Source organism: Hypomesus transpacificus, chromosome 10 (genome assembly GCF_021917145.1).
Source record: "Hypomesus transpacificus isolate Combined female chromosome 10, fHypTra1, whole genome shotgun sequence".
NCBI classification, from domain to species: Eukaryota; Metazoa; Chordata; class Actinopteri; order Osmeriformes; family Osmeridae; genus Hypomesus; species Hypomesus transpacificus.
The window spans coordinates 10,243,453-10,270,415 of record NC_061069.1 but is presented as its reverse complement, the minus strand read 5'-3'; the positions used below and the strand labels follow the sequence as shown (position 1 = coordinate 10,270,415).

At 46.5% G+C, this 26,963-nt stretch overlaps 1 protein-coding gene across 2 annotated transcripts; it reads left to right on the top strand.

Moving 5' to 3' along the window:
• The first annotated feature begins 4,405 nt into the window (after window positions 1-4,405).
• Window positions 4,406-18,217, top strand: nrtn (neurturin). 2 transcript variants are annotated; one of them, XM_047028278.1, is made up of 6 exons: window positions 4,406-4,631; window positions 5,083-5,232; window positions 5,744-5,977; window positions 6,471-6,625; window positions 14,466-14,724; window positions 15,915-18,217. In XM_047028278.1, the coding sequence occupies exons 5-6, from the start codon at window positions 14,493-14,495 to the stop codon at window positions 16,331-16,333; spliced, it is 651 nt and encodes a 216-aa protein (XP_046884234.1). In that variant the 5' UTR covers window positions 4,406-4,631; window positions 5,083-5,232; window positions 5,744-5,977; window positions 6,471-6,625; window positions 14,466-14,492; the 3' UTR covers window positions 16,334-18,217. The 2 variants fall into 2 exon arrangements, with proteins under 2 accessions (XP_046884234.1, XP_046884233.1); XM_047028277.1 differs by lacking the exons at window positions 4,406-4,631; window positions 5,083-5,232; window positions 5,744-5,977; window positions 6,471-6,625 and having other exon boundaries at window positions 14,118-14,724.
• The last annotated feature ends 8,746 nt before the right edge of the window (window positions 18,218-26,963 follow it).

The following is a 26,963-nucleotide window of genomic DNA, read 5'->3' as shown; positions in this document are numbered from 1 at the left end:
TTCGAAAAATAGGGAGACAGGAAGGGTGAGCTAGGTTGCACCATACAGGGGAGAGACAGTCAGCTAGTAATGCCACAGTCTGAATTATTTACCGACTGCTGACACCAGGGAATCTAATCCAGTCTGGAAACCAAACTTCTACCTTCTGGTTGGGCTGAACACTTGGACACACACATAAACACACACCCACACACACATACAGACAAGCAAAATGTCAGGCACCCACGCATACATACACACACACACACACACACACACAAAGGGTACAAACTTCACCACAGTGTAATGTACAGGTCCCTTGGGTGACATCAAGGCTGTTAAAGGGCTCCTTTAGATCCCACTTACAATGAACTGAAAGAGAGTGAGAGAGAGAGAGACAGAGACAGAGACAGAGACAGAGACAGAGACAGAGAGAGAGAGAGAGAGAGAGAGAGAGAGAGAGAGAGAGAGAGAGAGAGAGAGAGAGAGAGAGAGAGAGAGAGAGAGAGAAGGAGAGGAGGAGCAAAATGAAGAACATTCTGGAAACGTATGCCAATTCTTAGGAGACTCTCTTGTAGTACTATAACATCCTCTGCATGTACGTCCCTGACAGGCCTTCTCCTCCACAACTGCCTTCTGCCCCCTGGGACAGAGGAGGAGAGGGGAAGAGAAGGGAGGAGAGGGGAGAGGGGAAGAGAAAAGAGGAGAGAGGAAAGGTGAGAGGAGAGGAGGAGAGGAGAGGAAAGAGGGGAAGGGAAGGGAGGAGAGAGGAAAGGTGAGCGGAGAGGAGGAGAGGGAAGAGGGGAAGAGAAGGGAGGAGGGAGGAAAGGAGAGGAGGAGAGCAGGAGAGGAGGAGAGGAGAGAGGGAAGAGAAGGGAGGAGAGGAGAGAGGAAGTGTGAGAGAAGAGGACGAGAGCAGAGAGGGAAGAGAAGGAAGGAGAGGAGAGAAGAACATTGAGAGGAGAGAGGGAAGGTGAGAGGAGAGAAAGAGAGGAGGCTCATATTTATTTTAAGACACAAAGGACAATACTTCTCAAACGTTCTTGGTGTCAACCTCATATCTGGTCCATCAAAGACACAGTATGCATCAGCCATGGCTGACAGGAAAGTGTTCTTCGGAACTGAACGTAAAACTTCTTCTGTGTTTACTTTTCCTACGTGTTTGTTTGGCTGCTGTGTTCAAAGTGTGTTCAAAGATAACATCTGATTGAGAGACTGATAGTACTGCAGAGAATCTCTTTGTTCGTTATATTCCTTGAATATTTCATGTAGTGATAGTTGCATGTCAAAATACATGAGAAGCACTGCTTATCTGAAACAAAACAACAGCAAAACCGAAACCTTCTGTGGTGAACAATTACCTTAACGGATCTGCTTAAATTAAGCCCTAATGAGGCAAAGCTAAAGTTCTTTGTACAAACAAACCCACTGGAACCAAACCTTTCCCCCACGCGTTACCTTACACCATCAATCCAGGTTCCCAGTCTCGCTCCGTTCATCACAGTAAACGTCTGCTTGTGTGCACAAGGTGCTTTTCCAAGCGCTGTGATTTCAAAGCATATCCATCAAGACAAACACAGGTTTCACAAGCCTAGATGGAAACCAGAGGAACTCTGGCCTTCAATGTAGCTTGGAAAACATGCAAAGAACATTCTTGATGCTCAGACTGTCGGATGTAGCAAGTACACATCATCAGTCTGTGAGTGGGAATTGGTAATCTGCGTTGGCATGTTAGTGGTTAGGGGACTAAAATAAATGACTTTGGAAAACCCTCGAAAGAAATGTAGAAAGGCTCTTTTTCTTCCTATACACTAAGAGGTTAAGCATGTTCTGTCCAGATTAGTCACAGTTTACCTGTAACTATACCCCAGGGAGGACCTTGAAATACTACATCTGTTGTTACAATTTTAAAGCCTTAGTAGAACCAAGGGTCCTGCATAGGATTTTTCCTACTGTCGTGTGTGTGATTGTGTGTGTGTGATAGTGTGTGTGTGTGTGTGGTATGCTCGGCTCTCCTTGATATCTCTAATAACATTTTGTTGTTTCCAGTACCAGTGTAGATAAACCAACACACGTTCCGATCTGCCTGACAAGCACGGACAGGAAGAGAAGTTAACATGGTGTGCAGCAGTGAAAGTGGCTCCACACACCACAGAGCAGATGGGTTTCATCAATGCAAAGAAAAAACGGTTTGCGCAACAGCCAGTGAAATGTATAAGCGACCAAGTTGGCTTGTTTGAGCCATAAGCGCTCAGATGAAAACGTCAGCATTCCTGTCATGATTCAACTTTTTGACAGGGGCGGAGGGGGGGCGTGCATTTTGATTTTGTGTGGGCCGGGAAGGGATTTGTTTAAATAGTCTGAATTTGGTGCCACTGGTTTCCACAGACCTCGAGGACAAATTGAAATGTTTGCTTGTGAAACAAAGTAAAACCAGCCAAAAATAAACGTTCCTCAACAGAAAGAAAACATGTTTTCAAGTGTAATTTCTTTTAATCATAGTTCAGAGCCACAAATGTTCTCTGAATAGGAATAGATCTCGGAAAATAGCCGGTGATCTTTGACGCTGACAACATGCAGAGACACTACCCACGTCAGAAAGCTTAATATCCATCATGACAGATTCAGTGAATGTTCTGTTTTCCTCTGTCATGGACCGTGTGTGAGTGTGTGTGTGTGTGTTTGCTCATGTGTTTTTAACCAGTAAAACAGTAGCTGACCATCCAACCGACAGTGTTGAAAATCAGTGGGTTCTTTTTGACGCGTTTACTTTATAAACGCCAGGATCGGAATATGATCTCTTCTTCCAAAACCTTCTTCAAACTCACTTTGTATTTTCTCTGGGACAGGGGAGTCAACCACAGAGTGTTAAAATCAACAAGGTAGTCTTTCTATAAGTACTCCCCGTGTCTGCCTCTCCTCTTCACTGCGGCTTTCAAAACCCCCCCCAGGCAGCTCTGTCAAGATCGGTAGCCAACTCCATTTAACTACGATTATACCGCCAGTTGTTGACACACATACAAACACACACGCCCTGTTGCTTCCCTTACAAACTCTGTGAGGCCCTCGTTCACGGTCGCTCCCAGTGAGCACAAGGCTCACCCTGCTCTCACACCAGGTTGTGTCCTGCTGTTCACGGTCACACCGTCTGCCACTCTGCCCCCTGGGGGAGAGGGAGGCCATGCAGTCGCCTGTACCGTAAGCGACACCTTAACCTGCTTGTTTATCTAAGATCGGAGACCTCAGTGGACTCCACCTGCCTGGAAGTCCTGCATCCCGACGCTGCCAGAGACAACACACACACACACACTCAGACACACACTCAGACACACACACACACACACACACACAGAGCAGAGGCATTACTATAGTTACAGACCTTGGCTATCTTGTTGTAGAACAGTAACTGGAGACCCTTCCACATAGGGACTCTCACACTCACAGTTTTCCCTTCCAATTTTCCATCCTTGACATTACTAATTGGAAGAGGTCTGGGCCCAGGGATGGAGGTCAGGCAGTTTTGTAGGTTTACATACCTTGCTGCCTTGAAATATGTTGAACAAAGCTAAACCTCACTTATCTGAGTCCAAAGTCAACACCTATTTACATCATAGAAACCTCACTCAAAATGAACCTTGTATATCAGATCTCCACCTGACCAAAAAAACATCTTCTGAAGGCTTGATTTGGGTTTTTCACACGACAAACCACCTCTGCTACTTAATGCTCGTTCAAAGGTGTCTCAGTAGGGGGGGGGGGGCAACCTCTCCCACTTTCTCTGAATCCGACTCAGCGTTTCCACAATAACACTTCCTCTGAACAGGGGGTGTGAGTCAATGACTTCTACAAACACGCCACAGTCGTCCATTTCAACTCCATTCTGACTGCCACACCCATGCCAACCTAATTGTGCATGCAGTATCTATGGGAGACGGGAGTGAGAGGATGTAAACATGGCTTTGATCCGTCTGCGGTTGAGCCGCATCAGGGTTGGAATGTTAGGGGACCCAGGCACCTTGCCATGGATTGTGCCTCAATCCACATGTATGTAAACAGAGCGGACTTTCCATCAAAGCCTTCCTCCCAGACTGATCCGCATCCAGACACTCTTGGCGTGTGTGTGTGTGTGTGTGTGTGCGCGCGCGCGTGCAATCATCTCTTTATGAATTACAGAACCTCCGTGATCAAGCGATTATCCTGAATGTACAGTTGGGATCCAAATCAAAGCGACATCAGAGAAACCATTTAAGTAAAACAAGAATGACTTAGAGAGCCCTAATGGGATACCATTAAACAACCCATTGGGAGTGAATGAAAAGATTACCTGAGAGAACCACACCCCTGTCCGCACCTCCCTTTCCCCTGCCCAGGTGGGGCTGGTGTGAGCAGCTTCTGTCACAGGGAGGAGCCTCTGGCATGTCTGAATGCAGGTAGACAAGTAAACACCAAGGTTGATAGACGAAGAACTTGAAAGAGTCTACTTTGAATAAAATACTGGTATTTACCATACTGGTTCATTCGATTTTTTTTTTTGAATGAATCAAGACCAGGCTGAAGAGTGCAGGGTTGAGTAACTCGAAGCGTGATGTCACAGACTCTCTTGGCTCTGCTAATGCTAGCATGCATTATGCATCTTTCTCCTTGGAGCAGAGGTCAGTCAGTCTGTCAGCCTGAAACAGAAAGGGGGGGGGGGGGGGCATTCTAAAAGATAAAGCTACTGTGTGTTTGTCTGTGTGTGAGTGTGGGGGGGGGGCGGTGGGGGGGGTGGGGTGGGGCGGTGGGGGTGTCTCTTTGTATGTCTGTGTTTATGTGTGTTGGTGTTGGGTGAGTAGGAGGGGGGGGGGGGGTGGCGTTAGGGAGGTTGTTGTTGTTTGTCAATGCCTGTTTCCGTGAGTGGGGACTGACGAGAAGGAGAGGGGCAAAGGAGTGATGCAACCGAGCAATCCCTCCCTCCTCCCTCCCTCCCTCCCTCCCTCCCTCCCTCCCTCCCTCCCTCCCTCCCTCCCTCCCTCCCTCCCTCCCTCCCTCCCTCCGTCCTCCCTTAGTCCCCCGCCTCCCCCTCCTCCTCCCACTCGTCCTGTCCATCCCTCTGTTTCTCCTCAGTCCACCGCTACACGGAGACGGCAGCTGCTTGCCCGGCTTACAGACTCCCCTAGCTCGCTCTCCAGGACGCCCTAGGAAACAGCTTCTCTCTGACGGGAACGCCGCTCCAGAGACCGCCCGCCCGGCTGCCACTCTCTCTGCGTATGACAGGTAGCACTTGACACTCTTTCCAAGCCAGGGGGCAGAACACTTAGTTTTTTGGAAGTTTCCATCAAAGCGAGCCGAACTTACATGCTTTCTTCAGCCAGAGTGACTCAGAGTTGTGGTTGCCCCTTTCTTTTTCTGTTTCTCTACCTCTCTCTCTCTCTCTCTCTCTCTCTCTCTCTCTCTCTCTCTCTCTCTCTCGCGCTCGCACTCTTTCTGTCTGTCTCTCTGTGTGTGTGTGTTCCTCTCTCACTCACACTCTCCCGCGTTTAAGAGTGGAGAGATAGTGTCTGTCTGAGTGAAGACAGAATTGGCATTCTCTGAATTGGAGCCAGAGCAGGATTCACCTTGAGTGACGCACATTGATATATTTCAGAGACAAAAAAAAAAAGGTACTTATTTTGGTTTGAGCTGTGGTCTGTTGGAGCACATTAGAGGATTACAGGACCTGATATCTAGGAGATCGACCAGTCTAAACACTAATCAACCATCCATCCTCTCTCTCCCTCCTCTCCAGGCAGCGAGGAAGGAATCTCGGCAGGAACGCCTCACTCTCTCTCTCGCGCGCGCAGCTGTCTTGTCTTGTTGGAGAAAGTTCTGGACTGACAAAAATGAACAGGATGATATTTCTCATCTGGATCTGGGACTTAAAAAGTTCTTCTCACGAGATTCTACCATATTTCAGCCCTGCATGAAAAAAAGATAACCACCACCTCCCAGCTCTCACAGTGGAATATTTCTAACTATTCAGGTAGCTTTTCAATTTTTTCTTTCTCTGAGTTTCTAAGTTCTCCTTCCCAGCATTGGTTTGTAGGAGTACCTCTGGATGTTTATTGCCATAAGAGGTTCTGGAGGAGCAGAGCGAGGGGCTGGCAACTCTGGTGTAGCTGACAGCCAAGCGGCTTGTTTGTGAGGGGGGGAATAAAACAGCACCGCCCCTGCTTGTGTGGTTTCCCTTAGTCGGTCCAGCTAACTGTGGGTAGGTAGTGGAACCCAGACCCTTCGCTAATGCCCTCTGTGGGGTGAACTATGGGGACTCTGCAGGTGATCGTACACCAGCCTGTCGCCTGGAAGTCTCCAGAACATCACCAGATGAAAAACCTCAGCGGCAATATCAGCAGACCGGGCCAGAGTGTCGGACTCGGGCTCAACCCTCGCTAACCCCTCCGTCCCCATCTCAACCCCGCCCCCCCCCCCCCCCCCCCCCCCCCCCCCCCCCCCCGATCCACGGTCTCACTGACCAGGAGACGACCTGACTGTACCCGTGACTCCTTGTTGTGGTTCTGATCCAAGTGGACCCCCCGGGACCCTGACAACTGCGGGCTACAGTCCCATGTGGTCCCCCCCGGAGGTCAGCTCAGAGGGACACAGTGACGGGTCTGGATAAGCCGGGCGCACGGTAAGGACACCCTGGATCCTCTTTAGGTGCAGTAAGCCCAGGCTTAGAGGGCAGGGCAGTAATCACAGCTCCAGGCTGGCTTAAATTAAACATCAGGACAACTACAGAACTGGCTAGCTACGTAATGGTGTTGGTTGTGGTAACCTTAACAGGTTCACTCAGCATATTCAGGATCCGTGGCTAAAGTTAGCGGTACCATGCGGATTTAGGAGGTCAACCTGGTATGTCGGGATATTGTGTTCAAATGCCAAGTGCCAAATAGGTCTGGATTGCTGTCAGTGTAATTGACTGTTTCTCTTCACATTATACAAAATGACCTTATGAACTGGTAACAGTAAACAACATGACGCATATTCTGTTTGATTATTGATTAAACAATACGTTTTGTGAAACGGAACACAACAGAATGCTGGAGATCTCTCCTGTGGCAACACTTAACACTCTTGCCAGCAGTTTTACCAGTCAACACGCAAGAGGACTTGAACCCTTTGAGTGAATTCAGGGTGACGTGCAGAGAGAGTCGTGGGCATGGCAGGCTAAACCTTCTATCTCTGAGCTCTTCAACTGCTGTAACCTTGGTAACAATCCGGCTTAGGGCACAGGGCAGCTGGTTACTTTCAGGAAAACAGTGATTTAAGTCCCCTGTACCCCACTGATCTACCTTCTCTCCGTCCACCAGAGGGGTTTACTTCATCAAGGTGACTGTGGGCGAACTCACCTGACGCTATTAAGATCTGAATCAGATCAAATACTATCGATAATTTGCACCAGTATGAGATGAAGCATTGACCACATGATTTGATTGAAAATGATCCTAAAGTCTTGTTGATCTCTGTTTAGTGTAGCTGGAAGTTGAGTAGGTTAACAGATAGAAAAAAACAGTGAGTGCCTTGACATGTAACGTTGTTACATTTACAATAATAATAATAACAGAATTATTACCCTCATCATAATCAATTACAAAGCACATCCGTTCATGATGCAATAAACTGAACACCGGCCAATCGGAGTCCATGTGTGAGCCCTTGGGCTTTCACACATGTTCAAGCCCCAGGCTGAGGGGAGGAGGCAGGGGATAGTGCATAACTGAACGTCATCCATGCAAACCAGAAAGAACACTCAAACCTATGTGGGTCAAAAAAAACTCATCGAATTCCCCATCGAACTGCATACGGCGCGGTCGTTGGCTGGTTTTCTGACAGGGTTAGAACCTCCAGCGGGGTCATGTCTAGAGTTTAGTCCGAGAGAGAACTCTTGGTTTGTTTACCTGACCCAGAGGCCCAACTCAGGCCTTATACACTCTTGATGTTCCCCTTGTAGTTCCTTTTGTATTACGTATCAACTGTCTCAACTCTGATCATGTTGCCTTTTCAGAGTGGTTGTAGTTTATACAGTTTTGTTGCTTAAATAAATGTGTCCATCACTGATGGTTATCGAGAGAGTATGGATCCGGCTGGTTTATTTAGTTTAAGTCGAGACAAACAGAGGACTGTTGTTCACTTGTGTCTCATATCTATTCTCCAGCTGTGATAATTTTCAGAGAAAATAAACGTTTTTCCATCCTCCTCTCGACGTCTAAGACTGAGGCGAAAGAACCCCTCGGAAGGGGATCGCTTTTGCTGAGAAACGGACGCCACTTCTCTGTGATCTCGCAATATCTTACATGGTCACTATTCGACGGGAGAGCATCAAGTGCCGCGCTCTCCCGCGGTCGAATCTCCGGGTGTACGAGAGGGGGCCCGAGGAAATAGAGAAACCCTTCCGGAACACAGCTGTGGATTCCAGGTTCACCAGGGTGGCTTAAGTGAGTCAACTGGCCTGACCGGCTGCCAACAGTGAACCACAGGAGGCAGAATGCGAGATGAGGACGGTGGTAGCCTCTTTTGCTAAGATAAACAAACACAAACAGCGGTGACGAGAGAGGATCCGAATGAATGTGGAAACCCCGAGGCACGGTGGACGCATTCGTCGCACACAAGCCAACCCTTCCCTCCTTCTGTCGGAAATGAAAACAGCTCATTGTGTCCGCCACTTCGGTCTTTTCTTACTCAGGACAATGTATACAAAGCAGCCACGATCTTAGACAGTCAGGCCAGCGTGGCTTTTCCCTCTCAGTTGATTGGACTGTGAATTGTCAACAGAGACTCTCTGAATGGAGCTCATAGCGTTCCAAATCTCCCGTCTTTGAGTCATCATCTGAGCCGGTCATCTCTGGAGTGGTAGGAATAGCAGCGGTGGTTTGGAACCGCGGGATGGTGAAGCTGCTCTGTTTGTGAAAATACCACGTCTTAAACCGCAAGAGATGGTCCAGAAGGTGAAATGATAGAGGCTTCGGCTTGGCAGGGCGTTTCAGGTTGAGAAACCTGATGCGCTGCTCAATTACGTTAGTTAGGCCTGGTATAATTGTTTGTGATGGAGAAAGATCGTTTCTTGATGAGAGACGACAAGGATCCAAAAACACAAGGCCATCCAAATATTGCACAATGTAAACAATGGCCTCTTATAACCTTGTGACTACTCCAGTGACACAGACTGTCATAGTCACAGTTTTCATTGAACGCCTGCAGCTGAATGTTGATACAACTTCCCTGACATGTGCTATGCATTTGTCTTTGAGATCTTTGAGCCAGAGCCATCAAGTCAAGTGAAACATGAGGATGTGTGTAAGGTTTAAGGATAGAGTTGTGAAAGAATCATCAGCGTGAAATATCGCATCGACACTTTAGACCCGTGGCTATGTGTTAGAAATCAATCAAATTTACTCCCCGATCTCTCACCTCCACTCGAGAGAGACGTTCTGAAAACCATTATTTTGTATGACGGCTTTCACTCATGTTTTGGAGTTTCGCGTTATGGAAGGCATTAGTCTCGGGAGACGAGGGCCTTGGGGCCGGCGTGAGAGGATGGCCAAGGAAGAGGAGAGGTTCCTCCCTACAGCCTCTGCTCCACACCAGGGGTCAGGACCTCTATTGCTGATGCTTGTGTTCCATCTATGAGGTCATCATTCTGAGACGAGCTAGACTAGAGCTGGGGAAAGATCAAGCATGGCTTCATCAGTTGAGGGCAGAAGCCATATCTGGCTATTAAAGAAAACATTCCAATGTGTCCTTCATGTCAAGATGTCTGGACATCATGCATGGCATCTGTTAACCGCAGAACAGTACAAACTGGTCATCAATGGCTAATCTGAGCCGGGAACATGCTGTTCAGTTGGTGTCCAAAGCAACACAAACTTTGACCCTGGATGTGAGCTGACACCTTTGACCTTCTCCCCCAAATCTGAGGGATACCACCCAGGGGAACCTGCTGGTATTTCCCTTGACCTCTCCACCAATCAGAGCAGAGTTGCCTGCCCTCCATCTTCCCTTTCAACAACGTGCCCCAGCAGGGGGGTGTCCATCCTCTCCCTCCCTCTTCCTTCCTGTTTCAACCCTCCATCCCTCCCTCCACTCAGCCTCTCCTCATCCCTCCATCCCTCCACTCACAAGTCACCCTCCATCCCTCCATCTCTCAGACTGAAATGGAGTCAGCACAAGGAGACTGGCGGGTCACAGTGTCTCACAGTGTAAAATCCCACCCACCAATTTGTAGTACGTGAGATCTGACGAGAATCTGCTGCCTGGATACCCCTCACTCACTGAAATAAGCCCCTCTTTGACACGTGTTTATACATTCTCTGAGAACCCACTTCATCTGTGCCCAGACGTGAGGTCTCGTGGAAATATATGGCTGGATTTAATACTCACTGTACTTCATCTGGAGAGATGGCAGCCAGCTGATAAAGCCAGCAGACTGGATGAGAGACAGACAGATGGTCCGAATTACCTTCTCTATTGTTGTTCCAGCCTGAGAACCTCTCAGAGCGGAAGAGAGGCTCCTCAACTCTATTGTGGATCAAGAGTAGATTTCAAGGACACCCTTGACAGTCTCGGTGGGGCACAATTCGGTTCCTTTTCCTCGGTTCACCACGTTAACAATGTTCTGTAAATACCAATCAAACTGATTTATTTCATTTCCTTTGTACACTCCTAGAAACACAGACTTTTCAAAGTTAAGGCTTCTTCAAACCTTCCTGTGAGACTAGCCTTGTGTTCTTCTGAAGGGGAGTGGGGGGGGGGGGGGGGGGGGGGGGGGGGTGGATAGCTGTAAGTGAATAATGATGCTGTTTGTTTTTCTATTGTAAGTTATTACAAGAAACAATTGTTAACATGATGGAGCCTGTTTTGAGGACATAGAAATTCTGATAGATACTGTAATGATACCTCAATTTGGCATGTTGTCCTACAGTAGATATGCAAGTAGCCTGGCACCTATTTCTGAAGCTTGAAATAGTTGTGTCTTTCAGTCTCGTCCAAGATGTCTCAGACCCACCTGAGGTGACTGTGCAGCCTCAGGTTAATCGCTGTGGAGGAATGAGGGATTAAAACAGGGCTTTGGAGTCCGGAAAAAAAACGGAGAACAGAAGGACTCCCGACACATGAACACAGACACATACACACACATACCGTATTTCTTCGATTAAACGCTGTGGCGTTTATTACACAATGTACATTTTTGGTGCGGCGTTTATTCAAGGGCGTCGTTTATTCGAGGGGCGGCGTTTAATTAGTAAGAGAGATTTAGTAAATTGTAGCTGCAGTGCAACCATAAAAAAGAATAGACACGGAGGTCAAACACAAAGCCTAGTGTAAAATTGTAGCCGCGCGTTTAGTCGGAAGTAGCCTACAAATGCGAACCGTTCATAACGCTTTTACAAAGACTCCACTTACAATGCTTTGTTGTTGGTATTGTGACAAATGAATCACGCCGCCAATTAGACTTGGCTGCGTAATTCGTATTATTTGTATTTCAAACTGTTGAAACAGAGGTTTCAATTACTACCGCTGACCTCCTTGTCTGTTCTTTGTTTGTCTATGTGTGCGGCAACTCCCTTTCTCATTGGCTATCAATTAGGTGTGCGTCGGTAGTACTTAACTGTCTCAAATACAAGTGTTTTACATTGTATAGAAATCTGTAACAGCATGCCAAAACGTTGTTACACTTAATCTTTCAACAGAAAGCTGTGCAAAAAGAACTCACCAGCAGCACTTGTGATTTACTTGTGTAATAAATACTGTGTTTTAATTTAAACAATTAAATAGAAGTTTTCAGATTTTTTGGGTGCGGATTTCATTGAGGGCGGCCTTTAATCGAAGAAATACGGTACAACTACACACAGACACACACACACATACATGTACACGCACACACACACACACACACACACACACACAGACAGAACCGTCTCCCAGGGGGTCACCACCTCAGATATATTTAGACTCTGAAGGAGGGGATGAATTAGTCAGCGCTATCGCTCCTGCATCACTCTTCAGCACAGGACAATGGAGGCCTCTTAACATTTACAATGAGAACCCCTGGAGAAGCCTAGCTCCCGGCTGGAACGCCTGCGCCTCGCTCCCCACAGAACAGCCTCTCCACTCAAGCATAGAGCCCTGATAGGATTCAGAGTGTAGCTTTAGAGCCTTTCGGTCGCCCAGGCGTGTAGGTCAGTCCTCCGTTATGAAGTTAATGACTCTTTTATGAAGAGAGAGAGAGAGACGATGATAAAAGATCCTGCTCCACTGGGCCAAGTCCTGTGCACGCGCATGTGTACGTGTGGCAACGTGTGCGTCTGTGTCCGTGTGTGTGAGCGCGCGCGTGTGTGTGTGTGAAGTGCGGTAAGAAGCCCATCAAGGACTGAGATGTAGAGATTGAGCAGGTGAAGGCTGAAGAAAGTGCTGTTTCAGAGGTGGTGGGGGGATCTCTGGGGATGATTGGGGCGGGGGGGACTCTAGAGGAGGTTCTGCAGTAGGCTGCCTGGATCTCCAGCTTGTTCAGGTTCATTCTCAGTGCTCTCACTGGCAGCCAGGTTTCACACTCTGTGCTGGAACACAGTCTAAGGGAATCCGAGGGGTTGCTACACAGTCGGACTCAAACTCTGGCTCTTCCTGCTGCAGGAAGATGTTGTTTTCTAGGCTGAAAACCATTGTTAGTGTTTCACAACAGTTTGTCTGAGTTCTGTGGTAGCTACGGTAACGGTTGCGATGTGTGGGTTCACCGCAAATGACCTGGTAGCAACGAGAAGGTCGCCACCAGATTGTGTATGTTATCTTCTACTCAGCCAAACCCTCAGTCCTCGTCTGTCTGAACACCCATAAGGAGGCAGACTGGCCAGGGCTTAGAGTAGGACAAGACAAGTCACACACACACACACACAGCCCCCCAACCCCTATGTCCAGTCTGGCAAAACACTCTGGTCTGGTCTGGATATATCCTCAGTTTGTGTCAGTTTACCGCTTCCTGGTCTGGAGAAAAAGTTTAAAACACACGAACACACACATACATACACTCAGACAAGCCCACACGCTTACGCGCAGGCACACGCACACACACACACACACACACACACCTTAAGTAGGATGAAACAAAACATAGTGAAAAGGTCAAGCAGGCTTTGGTGTGTGAGACATTAACAGGTTTTGGTAATGACTTCATCCTTTTAGCTCCTCACCTTAGCCTTCAGACAACAGGTGCACACAGGTGCAGAGAGCCAAGCTTACACTCACAACCGGCACATTGGTGTTGAGAAAGCTAGACCAAAGCTATATCAAAAAACAAATCTGAAGAAAAGAACTGCATCAACCCCACCAAACAATAGCTGTGTTCGGGCTACAGAGGGGTCTGCATTCCCTGGTGGATGTCCAGAGAGTTTAATTCAAGCCAGACAGATCACTGTGTGGAACCCATGCTGCTGTAGTGGAAGGCACATGAGAGAGAGCTTTCACCCACATGTACCGGCTTTAAATCAAACCAGAGACTACTTCCACCCCCTATAGAAGTCCAACATCTCACTGCGGCACATTTCCGTTCAAATATATTTGCTTTACATCCGTAAGATCGGTGTGACCAATTACGCGAGTGTGTTCTACTTTGTGTGTGTCTGTCTGCAGTTCCAAGGTTACAGATTTACAGCATGGTTCTGGTTCTTCTGTAAACTAATGCAGCACATGCTTAGAGAGAGAGCGAGAGAGACAGAGACAGAGAGAGAGAGAGAGAAACGAGGCAGGATTCCAAAGCTGTGTATTCATTTACATTTTACATTTTAGTCATTTAGCAGACGCTCTTATCCAGAGCGACTTACAGTAAGTACAGGGACATTCCCCCTGAGGCAAGTAGGGTGAAGTGCCTTGCCCAGGGACACAACGTCATTTGGCACGGTGGGGAATCGATCCGGCAACCTTCTGATTACTAGCCCGACTCCCTCACCGCTCAGCCATCTGACTCTATTCAGATACCTGACAAGGCTGCAGGGGACACTCTCTGGGACTAGATAAATCTTCCGAAGCAATGGCAGCGTGTGTGTGTGTATGTGTATGTGAAAGTGTAAGTACGAAAGTGTGTGTGTTTTTGTGCAACTGTATGTGACCACGTGTGTGTGTGTGTGGCTGCTAATTGTCTTTTCATGTGTGTGTAGGGGGCTGGAACGGAGGGGACCCCTGTCTCTCTGTAACTCTGAGAAGGCCCAGACAGAGCGTGTTCTGATCTACAGCAACATCAAAACATAGACTCAAACACGCCACGTGACCTTTGTGAGCTGCTGAAAGTGAGAGAGCACTTGTCTAGAGGCCCACATCCTCCTGGCCTAGCGGCAGACGATTGAGTTGGCGTGGCCTTCCAAACCATGTCTGCCAGAGATGGCATGTTGTTGCTGTTTTGTCATTGTTCACACGCGTTCATTGTTATTGACATGTGTGGGGCGTGTCTGTTGTTTACCAACTTGTTTGTTTGTTTGTTGTTCCAGAGTGTCAATGCTCCTACTGGTTCTAAGATGAAGGTATGGAAGTGTGCTGCCATTGCCTTGACTCTGTGTGGCGCAGGACTGGCCTTCTTCATCACTGACATAATGGTTCCCACGGCGCCCAGTCACCAGCCTGCCTGGGCCTCTTCCTCCTCCTCGCACGCCTCTTCATCGTCATCCTCCTCCTCCTCCTCCCCACTGGGCGCCAGCCGGCAGCGGAGAGCGCGGTCGACAGACGGGATGAGCTCCATTCTGACTGAGCGTAAGTCCACCGTGCCCCTCTTCTTCCTCTCTGGCTGTGGTTTGATTGGGTGGTCAAGAAAGCCTTGATGGGATTGGCTGCCAAATACTTCATCTAGTCAAATATTCCGTCTTCATCTTCATAGTAAGAATGGGGATAGAAACCAAATATGTAGACCGTGGTTAGTGGTTTAGTCAGTTCGAGCCACAGGGATTAAACCAAACCCAGGCCCCATGTCAGAACCAAACAGTCCACTACAACATTTGTCAGACTGGGTCTCAGTATACCGGGTTAGGACCATCTTTAGTGGGAGGTGGTGAAATGCCTGTCACACTTCCCCAAGGCCTCACTGGACCTGCAGTATTCATGGCCACATATCACATAAAAGATGCAGAGATGTAAAACATGAGGCACACGCTCCAGGGAGAGATAGCACGAGAGAAAGAGAGAGCAAGAGAGAGATAGAGAGACAGGGAAAGAGAGAGGGAAAGAGCTCACTCTTTAAGTGGGCCAGTGCAGGTCAGGGCAGGTTGGTCATTAGAACTTCCTTTAGCACACCCTGTTGTATGTACACTGTTTAACATGTTTGTGCTGATAATGAGTTAAACCAAGCCAAACACCTCACCTTGACAGACGCTCCAAACCTTCATACTCTGACAGAAACCTGTCAGCAACACATGCAGTACCTCACACACCTCGTGTTTTTGTGTGGAGCTTTCCCAGGTCAGTTAACATTACATTTACATTACATTTAGTCATTTAGCAGACGCTCTTATCCAGAGCGACTTACAGTACGTACAGGGACATTCCCCCCGAGACAAGTAGGGTGAAGTGCCTTGCCCAAGGATACAACGTCATTTGGCTCGGCCGGGAAACGAACTGGCGACCTTCAGATTACCAGCCCGATTCCCTCACCGTTCAGCCACTTGACTCCCCCCACTTGACTTAAGTTGCGCAAGATCAACCCCTCTAATCACCCAGCTTGTCATGCTACCCCCAGGTTGTGGACTCATCTTCACACGACACAGAGGGTTCAGCTTCCATGCTTCAGTTGGCAGGAATGATGCCGTAGCATCAAAAGGCTGTATTACTCTCCATGCCTTGCACTCAATAGCATGGAGCTGTCAAGATCCTTAGATTTCAGTGTTTACACCCAAACCTCCCTCCTCTCCTCTCCTCTCGTCTCCTCTCGTCTCCTCTCCTCCCCTCAGTCATGCACCTGTTCCAGACCTTTACGGAGGGCGAGCTGAGGCAGGTGGTGGGCAGCCTGGTGGACAGGAAGACCCGACGCCAGGCACGACACGACGACCGCCTGGGCAAACGGACTAAACGGGCCAAGAAGGGAGTGAAGCCGTGCTCCCTGCGCGTGGTCAACATCATGGTCAGTGAACTGGGGCTGGGCTTTGAGAGCGACGAGACAATCAGCTTCCAGTTCTGCAGCGGCACCTGTAAGGCCAACCGCCGCAACTACGACCTCATCCTGAAGAAGTGGAAGAGGAAAGGCATCTCCCGTAGGGACCGCAGTCCCTGCTGCCGGCCCACCGCCTACGAGACCGACTACGTCCTGGATAACGACAACAGATACGTGAAGCTGGGCAATTACTCTGCCCTGGACTGCGGCTGCGTATGATGTGTCCCGTCTGCTGGGCGCCAGCTGTGTGGAATTTGGCACAGCTGCGGCCATTTTCAGGAGTGTAGCAGAGGGGGGTGGGAATGGAGCGCTCGTGGGGAAGCCCTGAGGGGGGCCACGTCTCTGGGAGCATTAGACCGTCCTCTTGGTCACATGGTTGACAATTCGGGGGGGAGCCAATGGGAGACCAGAGTGGGTCGTGTGCACCACTGACAACGGCTGACGACACAGGAAATACCAGAACTGCTCCTGGAGGAAAGCAACAGTGTGACTTCCTCCCTGCTCTGCTTTCAACAACAAAAAATATGCTTTCTTTGCCTTCCAAGGGATACTCTCTCAGAGTGTGACTTGCAGTGTGGGGAAGCCTCGGTCTCATTAGTCATCTGAGGCGTTCTCCGTGGTATGACTTGTTAAGACGTGCATGCCTCCATGCCATGCTGCTTTGATACCACATACACATGCTTCTATACAGAGTGTCTACAGACTATAAACCTTACTATAGGAGGAGGCCACCACAGTCATTCACTCACAACACTAGGGTACAGTAGGGCTAAGATCGCCACCCTGTCTGCGCGACTGAACCGCTAAGAAACATTTTGCGCCCAGTTAAAAGGGTTCCTAAAGCGTGCATTCAGTTGTCAGTTGTAGAAATACCTTTAAAAAATAAATACATAAACTCCCAACTATTATCTGTAAATAATTAGGCTATGTTTGAAACTACATAGGGGTTAGAAGGTTATTAGAGAAGTTTTCTCTACAGGGAACAAATGGGTGATTTAAAATAGTTTAAGTTACCGTTTGTCTGACCGTGCATGAGAGAGAGAGACCAGGGAAGGAGCCATGCGCTTCTGGACATCCTGTACAGCAAGTGCATCATTCCATGACATCAGACATTGGACCACATCATGGAATCTCCAGCCATGACCAGATACCACATATATCTACCTCATTTATGTTGAACGTTTCTATGTAGAGGAACACATTATCACATGTGATCCCGCTACTCAGCTAAAAGCATTTTAGGGGAAGCTTTTTACCTGGAGAAACATTCTCTTAGGACAACCATTTATTATCTACTTTCCTCTGGGTTGATAACAGCCTCACCACAGAGCTGTCTGGTCAGTAGAGGTCTCATGAACTGAGCTTTTAGATGTGCATAGCGACCAGATAAACACACAAAGTATCTGGGTCACCCTCGGAGATCATAGGGAACACAGGTCAATCAAATTGTCTCGTGAAACACAACAACTGCGACGCAAGCGCCTGTTCCGGGACAGTAACGCAATCCACCAAAACTTGAACGTCAGTTTTGGTGGGCGGGGCCTCAGTGTTCTCCCGCTGTGACCATCTAGACAGGGCTATCGATTAAGCGAGTGACGGTCGGCTCGTAAATGTAGCAGAAAGGGGGTTTGCGCTTCAGTCTTACCCTGAACTGGCCCGCGGAGCAAATCCCATAATAGACTACTCTAATCTATTTAGCTCCTTTATCACCCGATTGGGCCCTGGTTCTGAATGCAAAAGGAAAGAAAAGCAAGTAAATCCACCACGCGACACAAATATAGCTCCAGAACTGTTGTCAGCAAGTCGTTCTAGGACTCTTAAGCTGTGTTGCAGCGTGGCCCCCCTGTACAGTTTGTCAGACGTTAGGTAGATGGAGGCTGGTGCGATTCCCTGTTCCACATCACAGTAGTCTGGTTTTTCTACACTTCTACCTAAACACTACTTTAGTGTCATGCATTTCATCAAAGAAAAGGCAAACCATGTGTTCTTTGTGGCCACATATTCTGTACATTTGGTAGCAACCAATTTGCCCACAGACTTATAAAAGAGAAAAGAATGTCTGTCTGTTACAAAGGCCATGCTTAGCTCACACATTTGGATAAACAAAATACCACATTTACACATGAGGTTGAGAAAAAATATTCAAACGGCAACAAAGTCCATAATATCTCTGTCTTCTTAGTGTTGCTGTGGGCCAAAAGCTGTACCAGAGTAACCCAGTTTTAGCAAGAACATTAGGAGCATTTAGGTTATCCAGCCAATGAGGATAAAGAGACAGTGTAAGCCCAATCAAACCATTAGGGTGACGGGGTAATTAAAAAGCCTTGCTGTCTTTAAGCCGAGAAACAGGCCAATTCCAGACCTAATACTCTCAAGTCAACGTGTGCTAAGTAGAAACAACAGGATCCCTCTTAACAATTACTTCGGCATCTCCACCCATGTTAGTTCCGTGGCTAACCACAGCCAACCTTGACAACAGCTAGTCTGCACCTCAGACCTGTTTGCTTGTCTATCCGAGGACACAGGTCAGGTTTATGTCCAAGAGCTGCCGAGCTGCAGACACACAGCGTTATAAATAGTCTGAACAATGAGATTAATGCACCAGTAGGTGGACTGGCCTCTCCTAAACCCTGCATGTACTCAAGAACATATCTCTGGCATGTTACACGTATGTGCTGCGCTACAGAGGCCATCTCATTCACAGTATTTCGGAAGGACATTGAGTAAATGCAATGTATTTTGGCCTGTTATAAATGATGAAAGAAAACAGCTTAGGAGCAACATGCTGTCTTAAAGTTGCTGATATAATATATGTATTGGTCTTTATATTGATTATCCCTGTATTTGCCATTATGAGTTATAAAGACCCCTCATTGTTTAGATAGTTAAACACCCCTCAGGGTTTCTCCTCACCTTCTCTTCTCTTCCCTCCTTTCCTTCTCTACCTCTCCTCCCCCCTCCTCTCCTTTCCTTCTCTACCTCTCCTCCCCCCTCCTTTCCTTCTCTACCTCTCCTCCCCTCTCCCGGCAGTGTTGGACAATGATGACCAACTTCAGTAAAAGTTGATGCAATGCATCTGTATAATAGATCATGTATATTTATTGCAGAGTAAGTTATGGTTTATTTATTTAGCTATCATCATTGAAAAAGAGGGACATGTTTATTTATTGAACTATTGGTGCCAAAGTGGACGTTACATGTATGATATTCTACATATTCTGACTGTTGAATAAACGTATTCTGCTTCCAAGGAAAACATTGTCATCTTTTTTTCTCGCGTTACCGTGAAAGATGGATTGGAAAGCATGCATGTCAGATAGTAGACCTGCTACTTAGAAATGTCTGCAGGGCGTTCGTGTAGCTGTTTGTGTGGGTGTGTGTGTGTTGGGGGGGGGGGGGCGGCGGCACAAAGAATAAAGTGTGGTTGTGTGTTTGTTTGTAAAGGTAAAGGTAGATGCCTCAGACCATGAACATCCTCTTTCACATCCTTCCAGAATCTTCCATGGGACACTGCAATAAAAACACCAGCTCATTTGGCAGAGCACAGGCCCACTTGAATAGTCACAGGCCGCATCCATTGGATTTGAATCCATTGGCAGCGTGTTTTCCCAGCAAACTCAAATAAACAGATATGCCATGACAAGAAATGAAAACCCTTTTCCACTGTACTAATCCGCAACCGTAACTCCATAAAGCCGAGGGGTATATTCTACAAAGGAAAGATCTCAACAGCAGAATATGATCAAAATTGTAATCATTGTATTATGCTCCTCGTTTGTGTGCTTCTTTTTGTTGTGTGTGGGCACGCTTGCAGGTCTGACAGTGGCAAATGACCTACAACTGTCTGCATCTAACATCCAACAATTATCATGTGACATGCATATGTGAGTGCTTGGTGAGTTATCCCTGGACATGACAGGTCTTTCAGTACATTATTTACCTTGTTTGTTTGTCTTTCTGTCTTTCAATTTGCCTCACAATCCTTGTGTCAAGCTCTCACTCTTTTCGCTGTTGTTTTGGGCCTGTCTCATGCGCAAATGTGGTGTCCGGTGGCTGAGCGGTTAGAGAGTTGGGCTTTCAATCAGAAGATTGTCGGTTCGATTTTCAACCATGCCAAATGACGTTGTGTCCTTGTGCAAGGCACTTCACCCTACTTGCCTCGGGGAATGTCCCTGTATACTGTAAGTTGCTCTGGAAAGGCACTAAATGTAAATGTGCCAGTTGGCTGGAAGAGGTCGATGGGGAAGATGTTACACTGCAACACTTGAGTCCACATTTAGCTGGGACCGTGTGTTGGCCTGATGGTTTGAAGAACTTTCTTTGCCACGCACACCTTGCACAACTTTCATGTTCACACCCAACCTAACTGTACGACTTGCTAACAATGTTATTTCTTGGACACGAGTGGAGAAAGAAAAGTATGGAAGTATGCCTACATCCGTCAAACAGACAAACTCCTTTCAGCTGGATTTGTAAGGTTATGGCGTGCAAAAACCTGTTATGAATCCTGGACATTTTTTCGGAACTCTAGAATAAACATATTTGGAAGCTCTATGCAAAAAAAATGTGCACACAAATACATAGGCCTACCGTTAGAAAATATGCATGTTTTTAGATAGCTGATGGGTTATAGGCTATACAGGGGATACACTCCAAGAAAAAGGTGTTCAAACTAACAGAGGTTAACATTTTTATAACACATGCAGACACCATCATCGTTCAGCAAAATAAATAAAGCATGCGACAGTTACGCAACCACACACTTCCGACACCAACAGGAAACATTGGCTACTGGGAGTCAGGTGGCTGAGCGGTTAGGGAATCGGGCTAGTAATCTGAAGGTTGCCAGTTCGATTCCCGACAATTCCAAATGACGTTGTGTTCTTGGGCAAGGCACTTCACCCTACTTGCCTCGGGAGAATGTCCCTGTACTTACTGTACGTGGCTCTGGATCAGAGCATCAACTAAATGTATTGTAAATGCACTTTAGACTCCTAGGGTAGCTAATGAGACCGGTTCTAGCCTACCACACGTTATGCCGTCTGCTCGCTAACCGCCACCCCTGGGACACCTACAGTAGAACAGCTTTGTACGGAGGATAAGATCAAAAGAGCAATTGAGAAAGAGCTTTGACATGAATCTGGATCAGGTTCTCATCAAACCCACGAGAGGCAACATCCATCAACCTCACCAGCAGCCATGTTTGTTTTACCAGTGTAGGCAACTCAATCTGGGGATGAGGTAGGAATAGCATTGTGATAGTAGTGTGTGTGTGTGTGTGTGTGTGTGTGTGTGTGTGTGTGTGTGTGTGTACTTGTGTGTGAGTTGTGGCATGTCATGGTACTCATCACAGAGTCAGACGAAACATGTTTTGGTCCACATGAGAGATGCTTCTTCTCTGTTCTAATCCCTTTGGACAAAGTAGGACTGCATGACTCACATCTAAAACATGTCAGGAGCTGAGCGCTGATCAAACTGAATGAAGGACTCCTGTAGAAAGTTCACTGCATGTTCTCCTTTCCTCTCCTCATTCTTGTATTGTAAATTGTGTATAAGCCTGACATACAGCTTGTACAATCCTTGGTTTCCAGTCACATGTAGAAAGGGTGGGTGGCCACCTCACAATGGGTAATAGGGAGGTTTTGCCCCATGAAGCCAGAGGAATTTTCCCACCACCAGACCGATGTTTCGGCCATTGTTGAGATCATGTTGACAACAAACACACAAGACAATACCGAAGCAGACTTCTGTAGATGTCTTCTATAGAACCAGTGTTTGCCGACAGGCAGCTAAGCCTAACAAGGCAAGGTCGCACTGAGCAGGGCTGGGTGGGCCTGGCTAGTGGTCTGTGTAAAGTATATGAGGCACCCAGTAGAGGCTGTGTGTCGTATACAGTGGGTGAGCCACTGGTATATGTTCCAAATCTATAGAAGCAGGGTGGGAGAAAAGATGGCCAGGAACCAGGAATGTGAAACTGTCTTTGCCGGTTTATATCATGACTGCTTGAACAGCTCTTCGTTATAGATGACTGTGGAACCGTAACTGTGGTTAGAAGGTCCAGAAAACCAGGCCTCTGTGGTGAGTGAATGGCAGATGTGCTCATTAGTAGAAGGATAAAGAATCCTGTTCACACAAACGCACACACAACAGATGTTTACGTTGGTGCTCGTGCACTGGTTGGGACTTTTATATGGGCGCTCTGAGTTAATGTATTTAAACACTATAAAAGCACTAGTCGTTTGAATATCCATCACTATTGTGTGTGTCATGTAAAACTTAATACGTCCAAAGGCTTCATTTAGAAACCAAAGCCTCCCAGAGAATGACATGAGAGAGACTAAGGGAGCGAGGGCATGAGAGAAAGAGAGAAGCAGAGAGAAAGAGAAAGAAAGTGCGTGTAGCGTGGAGATGGCTATTGTGAAAGTTGAGGGCAGTGACGTGTTGGCGAAGGATGATAAACTGATCCTAACAGGGCCTCGGTGGACCACACTCTGACTCACATCTCCCTCACTTTTGCACATCTTCTGGATGGCTTCCGTATATATCAGCCAACCAGATCATTTGTTGTCTTTTTTAGTCATAATTACGTCTTTGTCTAAAACGTTTCTGGGAGAAACGATCTAAACTCATTCTGCAGTGGAAAATGAACCCCCCCCCCCCCCCAAACAACCTCCAATCAAACCCAAGTGGTTCAGAGTTTAAACACTGAGAATAGAGCGTGTTGAGGCTTGGTGAATGGTTGGTTCTGATTGCAAGGCAATTGGAAACAATGGCAGCCATCGATGGACAAAAACGAACATGCCTGTCAGCCTGGGTGGAAACCACAACCAGAGGATGATTAAGAGCCATGCGCCTGCTAACCACAAGTGTTTGTACGTGCGGCCGTTTGTGTGATGGGGGACAGTGTCGACGCAAAGCTACTCTGACAAGCATGTAGGGCTGTATTGGCTGAGACTTGAATGATAAAGTCCCTTTGTCACTGGTCAATCAGACAGTCCTCCGGGACAGTCGTTGATTTGCACAAAAGGGACATGTTAAAATGACAATCACACTTTAAAGACACACTTCTGGAGAGGTGATCTCTACAGTTGAAGAGGAAGGTGAACCGAGGAAGACTCTGAAATCATCATTAAAAGTTGTGTTCATGTACATATAGTTTTTTAACAGCTTTTAATTTCCGGTTTGATGTGATTTTATTTTCTTTTTTTTGTATGCATCACATTCTAGTAATACTTTTAATGTTAAAACATGTATATGTACTGGGTTTACAGAGTTTGTGCATGCAGTACACCTAGTGTAATGCCTTTGCACACACATACTTGGTCTACTGCAGCCTTGTGGGGGTGCTAGAAGGTGTGATTGTCATTTTAACATGACAGTCCCTCTGGTGCAAATCAACGACTGTCCCAGACGAGTGTCTGATTGACCATTGACAAAGGGGCTTTATCATTCAGGTCTCCGCCAATACCGCCCTTCAAGCAGAAGAAGCAATTTGAGGTTGCAGGCTTACTGGAAAAGCGAGCGCAGTAGCAGAGCGTATACCTCTGGAGGTATGTGCAATATTTACGCGTGTGGAGAGGAGAGATGGAGAGTATTTATACTCTGGCCCAGTCATCCACCTCTGTTGAGTGTCAGCCTCCATGGAACAGATGTGTTCTGTAAACACTGACCACAGCCACTTGGGCCAGACTGAGCTACGATTCTAATAGCACACTTACAGCACAGGTTCAGGTAGACCGACACATATAATCTTAACACAGTCAGCGATATATACAGTCAGAACAGACCATGATATAATTAGAACTGAGTAATGGAGAATTAACTCTGAACGACACACTTAGAAACAGACAAAGATGCACTTAAAACTTTAACACAGTCCTCAGCACGGACTAAAATACAAAGATCACTAAGATCTCAACCCAATACATTCAGCCCAGGCAAATCCCTGTGTTTATGGCTAATCTAGTCGTAAAGCTAAGGGATGCAGACATATGGAAGACATCTCTCCAGGATCAAGGGTCTGTTCCTTTTGAATCAAGCACAAAAGTTGGACCAGGAAGTAAATGTTGGAGGCTTTTCAGGAGAACAGGTTTGCTTTGACAGGGAAAAATTGCTACTGATTACACAGTTCAATGATTATAGCTTCTCAGTGTCTCTGAGGATTAAACTCAAACAGATCTTCCCCATCTGCTGTTATCCTGAAACACTTACCTTTTCAACCAAGACTGGAAGAGCAGGGGGAAAATAATCTCCCAAATAAACAGTGATCTAATACAAGAAACAAGCAGAGGAACTATGTTAACACACACCGTCACCCCTTTGAGGAGACATTAAATGCAGGTGGATGACCTGGTCAGGACTGCGGCGGGTGTGTTGCTTAGCCTGAACACTCCTTATCTTCCCATCTGATCTGTTGATGTAAACAGGTTTGAGGAGAGCAGTGGTATTTTTAACAGTCCTGGAGATAAAGGTCTGGGAGGTCTTCCTCCTTATCCAGGCAAGAATCTGGGACCAGCAACACCAGCCGCCAGTTCAGCGGGGTTTGAACCTCACTCGCCTCAAATTCCTTTCTGATCTCTTACTTCCTGAAACTAACACGCCTGGTCCCAGCCAACACATGCCCACACACATGTACCTGCACACACAACGTACACGTGCACTCTCAATATCAGGGTGAGTGAGTGATAAAGACAGATTAAGGAAACAACCAGCAATGCAGCCGTTCATTTCCCCCTACAACTTTGAAGCAGACCCAGATCTATTACTGAGGTTGATTTTATCAACACATTTGAAAATGGCTGCGTTCACAGTTGGCACTTCTGGCACCAATGATGGTTTAATTGCAGTGGGTAGACAAATTAAGTGCACCCAGACTTGGACAGTAATTTAACTGAAGTCTGGTTTGTAGCTAAAACAAACAATGTAGTAGCATGTGCATGCAATGACTGAATGACACACAGCGGCTTGTGGGTGAAGTGGAGCAGCCTAGCTCGCATAAGAGCAGGTGGGCTGGCTGAAATATCATTCCTCATTAGTTTTAACTACATTCCTATACAGGGCTGCAGTCAGTTTTTATCACTTTCTCAGTTCTTTAAACACCATGAGTGTTGCTTTTAACGAGGCACTTGCCTCTAATGGGAAGGTTAAATAATACAATATGCCAAGGCCGTAGCCATGGAGTCAACATTGAGGGGGGGGACGAATTACATTTCTTATGATAATTTCGGACAGCGTGCGTGGTTGCCTGTTGTAGCACATTTATATTTTTATTTTTATATCAATATATTGGGGGGGGACATACATTAGGGGGATATATATTATGATTACGGCCTTGCAATGTGCAGTGAGAGGTTAACAAAACCTGCTAACTGAATGAACAGATGGACTTCTCTAAGAAATATTATTAAAATGGTAATTTCTGAGAGGTATTTGGGAATTTAGACGGTATTACACTCTTACAGCAAAAAACATGCAGACCTTTAAGGAGGGGTCAGATGGCTGAGCGGTTAGGAAATTGGGATATTAATCAGGAGATTGCAAGTTCGATTCCTGGCCGTGCAGAATGACGTTGTGTCCTTGGGGCAAGGCACTTCACCCTACTTGCCTCGGGGGAATGTCCCTGTACTTACTGTAAGTCGCTCTGGATAAGAGCGTCTGCTAAATGACTAAATGTAATGTAATGAGACAGACAATAGAGACAAAAAAGCTGTAGACCAATATTTATAGAACTCATTTCATGATTATGTTATAACAATAAAATGTTTTCCCTCCGGCAATATGATTTTAATATTATCGACTTTAGTGTTTTTTTGTCTCCTGCTATTGTAGTTTTAATCATCCTTATATTTTCATTGGCAGACAACTGCATGACTGACACTACTGAAGGACTTTTCACTTAGCTGAAAATGTTGACTTCAAACATTTTAAAGACATGCTAATTAAATTCATATTTAATCAATTGAAAACACATGTGGATTCTCTTCTTCTTGACCATGACTTTGACTTCGGAAAACGGAACCCAATTACTGCTTTGTAAACATTCTAAGAGTTACCAGATCACAATGTTCGTATGTATGTCTAATGCATTCATGTAAGTGAAGCAACAAAGAAAGTGTTTTCCACAAATCATCACTAGGTCTTTCCTTTTCACTGGAGCACTAGATACTGACCATTCATATAATGCAATCAAAACAGTCATGTTCATTAGACATCATGCTTCCTAAATTAAAACTGTAACCATGAACCTGGCCCTGCCTCAGTTTTCTTCATGTTCACTATTTATTGAGATCCTAATTACTTTATGTTTTAATGCCAGCTAGTCTTCAGCTGACTGATATCTAAATCTACTGCTGTCATTGCCAACTCCTCCGTATAGATTTCCTCCGAATGGGATATTAACATAGCAAGAGTGCCCCCCAGTGAAAAAAAACTCATTCTACACCAACAGAGGGAGGTGACTGTGAGGGGGCTAGGCTGTGGTGGTGGGAGGAGATACCAACCAATACACATTTAGTTTTTTTTATGTCTGCATTACATTCTTTAATCAGAACCCTACAGAGATTTACACAATATTTGATCCTGGTAAGTCACATGCCGGAATATTCATCTTGATTTTGCCAGGCAAGTTAAAAAACATACAACAATGATTTGACAAGAAGCGTAGGGCCTCCTGTAGAGATGGAGATAGGGATTCAGATATTTTAGGGCAGAACAAAACCAAAAACACAATGGCAAACAATAGCATACAGGTAGGCTGCAACACCAGCCAACTATAATCAATAGTTATGACTATTTTATGTGTGTGGTATGTGTGCAATGTGGTCTGACAACACGTTAAGTAAGAGACCTG

Coding starts and splice junctions, on each gene's coding strand:
- nrtn (XM_047028277.1), top strand. CDS start 14,346: ATGTCTGCCAGAGATGGCATGTTGTTGCTGTTTTGTCATTGTTCACAC. Junction 14,725..15,914: donor GAGCTCCATTCTGACTGAGC/GTAAGTCCACCG, acceptor TCCTCCCCTCAG/TCATGCACCTGTTCCAGACC.